Source organism: Monoraphidium neglectum (assembly GCF_000611645.1).
Source record: "Monoraphidium neglectum strain SAG 48.87 unplaced genomic scaffold scaffold03334, whole genome shotgun sequence".
Lineage (NCBI taxonomy): Eukaryota > Viridiplantae > Chlorophyta > Chlorophyceae > Sphaeropleales > Selenastraceae > Monoraphidium > Monoraphidium neglectum.
The window spans coordinates 438-2,829 of NW_014010294.1; the positions used below are offsets into that span (position 1 = coordinate 438).

The 2,392-nt window shown below is 70.2% G+C and overlaps 1 protein-coding gene across 1 annotated transcript; it reads left to right on the forward strand.

Annotated features, from left to right (window-relative positions):
* Positions 1-256: 256 nt before the first annotated feature.
* MNEG_12608 (hypothetical protein) lies at positions 257-2,007 on the forward strand (the record flags this gene model as incomplete). Its single annotated transcript, XM_014038919.1, has 4 exons — positions 257-451; positions 686-790; positions 1,116-1,370; positions 1,786-2,007. 4 exons carry the CDS (start codon positions 257-259, stop codon positions 2,005-2,007), a joined length of 777 nt encoding a protein of 258 aa, XP_013894373.1.
* Positions 2,008-2,392: the final 385 nt, after the last annotated feature.

Here is a 2,392-nt window from a genome sequence, read left to right on the forward strand (position 1 = left end):
GGACGAGTTTTTTATCCAGGTGGGGGCCCCCACAGGCGCGCGCGGCCCTCCCTCCTGGTCGGGGCCGCAGGGCTGCAAGCGGCGCGCAGCCTGGCCTGGGAGGGCCGTGGCGCAAGCCGGCACGGCTTGCGCGCATGGCGCTGCGGGCTTGAGGGGTGACGATCAAGGTGCAGGCCCCCACGCACACGTACCACACAAGTACACATGTACACACACGCGTCTCCATACACACACAGATTCACAGATACACACGCATATGAACGCACACACACACACACACGCACTCACGCACCCCTCCCCCCAAAACCAGGTCGGTCACCACGGCAACCAGGCCGGAGCCAACCTGTTCTGCGTGTTTGACGGCCACGGCTCCCACGGCAAGGACGCGGCCACCTACTCGCGCCAGGTGCTGCCCGCGCTGCTGGACATAGAGCTGAAGAAGTTCTTCGCGGTGAGAAGTCCTGGACTGCCGGCGGGAGCGGCCTGGATAGGGCCCGGCGGTGGGGCGGCAAGGGGAGGGTGGGGCGGCAAGGGGAGGAATTGGAGGGACAGGGGCCAGAAGTCCCCGGGCCGCCTGCAGCACAGGGAGCGGTCGCTTGGCGGCTGCCGCACGGGTTCATCCCATGCCGTGGCGCCGCCGACGCGCGCCGTGGCGTTCGCGCCCCACGCCCGCGCTCCCCCGCAGCGCAACTCCTCGGCGTCGGATCCCCACGCGGCCGAGTCGCTGAAGGGGGCGGTGGAAGTGCTCCTTGGGGAGGTGTTCAGCGAGACGGAGAAGAGCCTCACACGGGTGGGGCCCAGGGTTTAGCAGTCCAGGGCCTGGGGTTTAGGGTTGTAGGGGTGCATTAGGGACAGGGGGGGGCTGGCGGCGGCTGGAGGTCGGGTGGACGCTAGGGACGGGCGGCAGAGGGCGCCGCGCGCGGGAGCGGGCGGGGGCGCCTGCTCGCGAGCGCGGCGCGGCCCCGCTGCCGTGCGGCCGGGGCCGGTGGCCGGCGCCGCGGCAACCGCTCCCCGTCAGCCGGCCAGAGGCTCGCGCGCGCGCGCGGATCCGCGCGCCCCGCGCCCGCCAACCCGCGACCCCACCCCCCCTTTTGCGTGCGGCGCGGCGCTCGCAGGCGGGGGTCAACCTGGCCAACAGCGGGACCACCGCATCGGTGGTTTACCAGCTCGGCAACCGCCTGTGGACGGCGTCCGCCGGCGACAGCCGGGTCATCCTCTGCCAGCGCGCCCCCGCCGGGCCCGGCCACCGCGCCAGCTGGCGCCCGCAGCCGCTTACGATCGACCACCGGCCGCGCCGCCTGTCGGAGCGCGCGCGCGTCGAGGCGGCGGGCGCGCGGGTGCAGCCGAAGCGGCTGGCCAGCGGGCGGCTGGTGGGGGAGCCGAGGCTTTGGCTGCAGGAGGCGTCGTCGCCGGGGCTGCTGCTGTCCAGATCGCTTGGCGATCTGATGGCGGCGACGGTCGGCTGCACCTCGGACCCCGAGATCACTTACGCGACGCTTCAGCCTGGCCGCGACCAGTTTGTGGTCATGGCGACGGACGGAGTCTGGGACGTCCTCACCAACGAGCAGGCGAGATGGGGGGCCGCGGCCTGTGGCGTCTGGCCAGGGTGTCGTGTACGTCTCATGCGGGTTGCCAGCTGTCAGGTGTGTGCGTGCGCGCGTGCGTGGTGTACACACACACACACACACACACACTCACTCACTGCCTCACTCACTCACTGCCTCACTCGCTCACTCACTCACTTGCTCATTCACTCACTCATTCACTCACACGCTCCCCCCCCAGGTCTGCGACATCGTCACAGAGTCACCCGACCCCCACATCGCCTGCCGCCGCGTGCTGGACGCCGCCCTGTTCGAGTGGGAGGAGCGGATGAGCGCCGACAACATAACCGTGCTGGTCGTGGAGTTTGACTGGGGAGACCTCGACCGCAGCACAGAGGATGATCTTGACCCCCGCGCCGCCCTCTCCGCGGGCGCGGCGGCGGCGGCGGCGGGCGGGGGCTAGGGCCGGCGGGGCCGCCTGTATTTGGGGGCCTGCCCCGGGGGCGCGATGGCCGGCGGTAGCGAGGGGTTGCTGCCGGCGTTGGCGTTGGCGGGGGAGCACACAGCGGGCTGCTGCCCCTCGTGCGGCGGGCATGTGTGGAACGCGTGTCGCCCGCGCGTGGCTATGGACGCCAAAGATCTGTGCTTGCGGTGGCCCAGGTCGTCGTTTCCACTTCAATTCCCATCAAAAACGATGCTTCGGGGCTCTGTCAATAATCCACACACGCGCACGCATGCGGACACACACACACACACACTCGAATGATTTTATATTTCTCAGCTCGTTTGATTTCAAGGCTCCCGCAGCCGCCGCAACCTGTGGCGGCAGGCGCGCAGGGGCCGGGCAC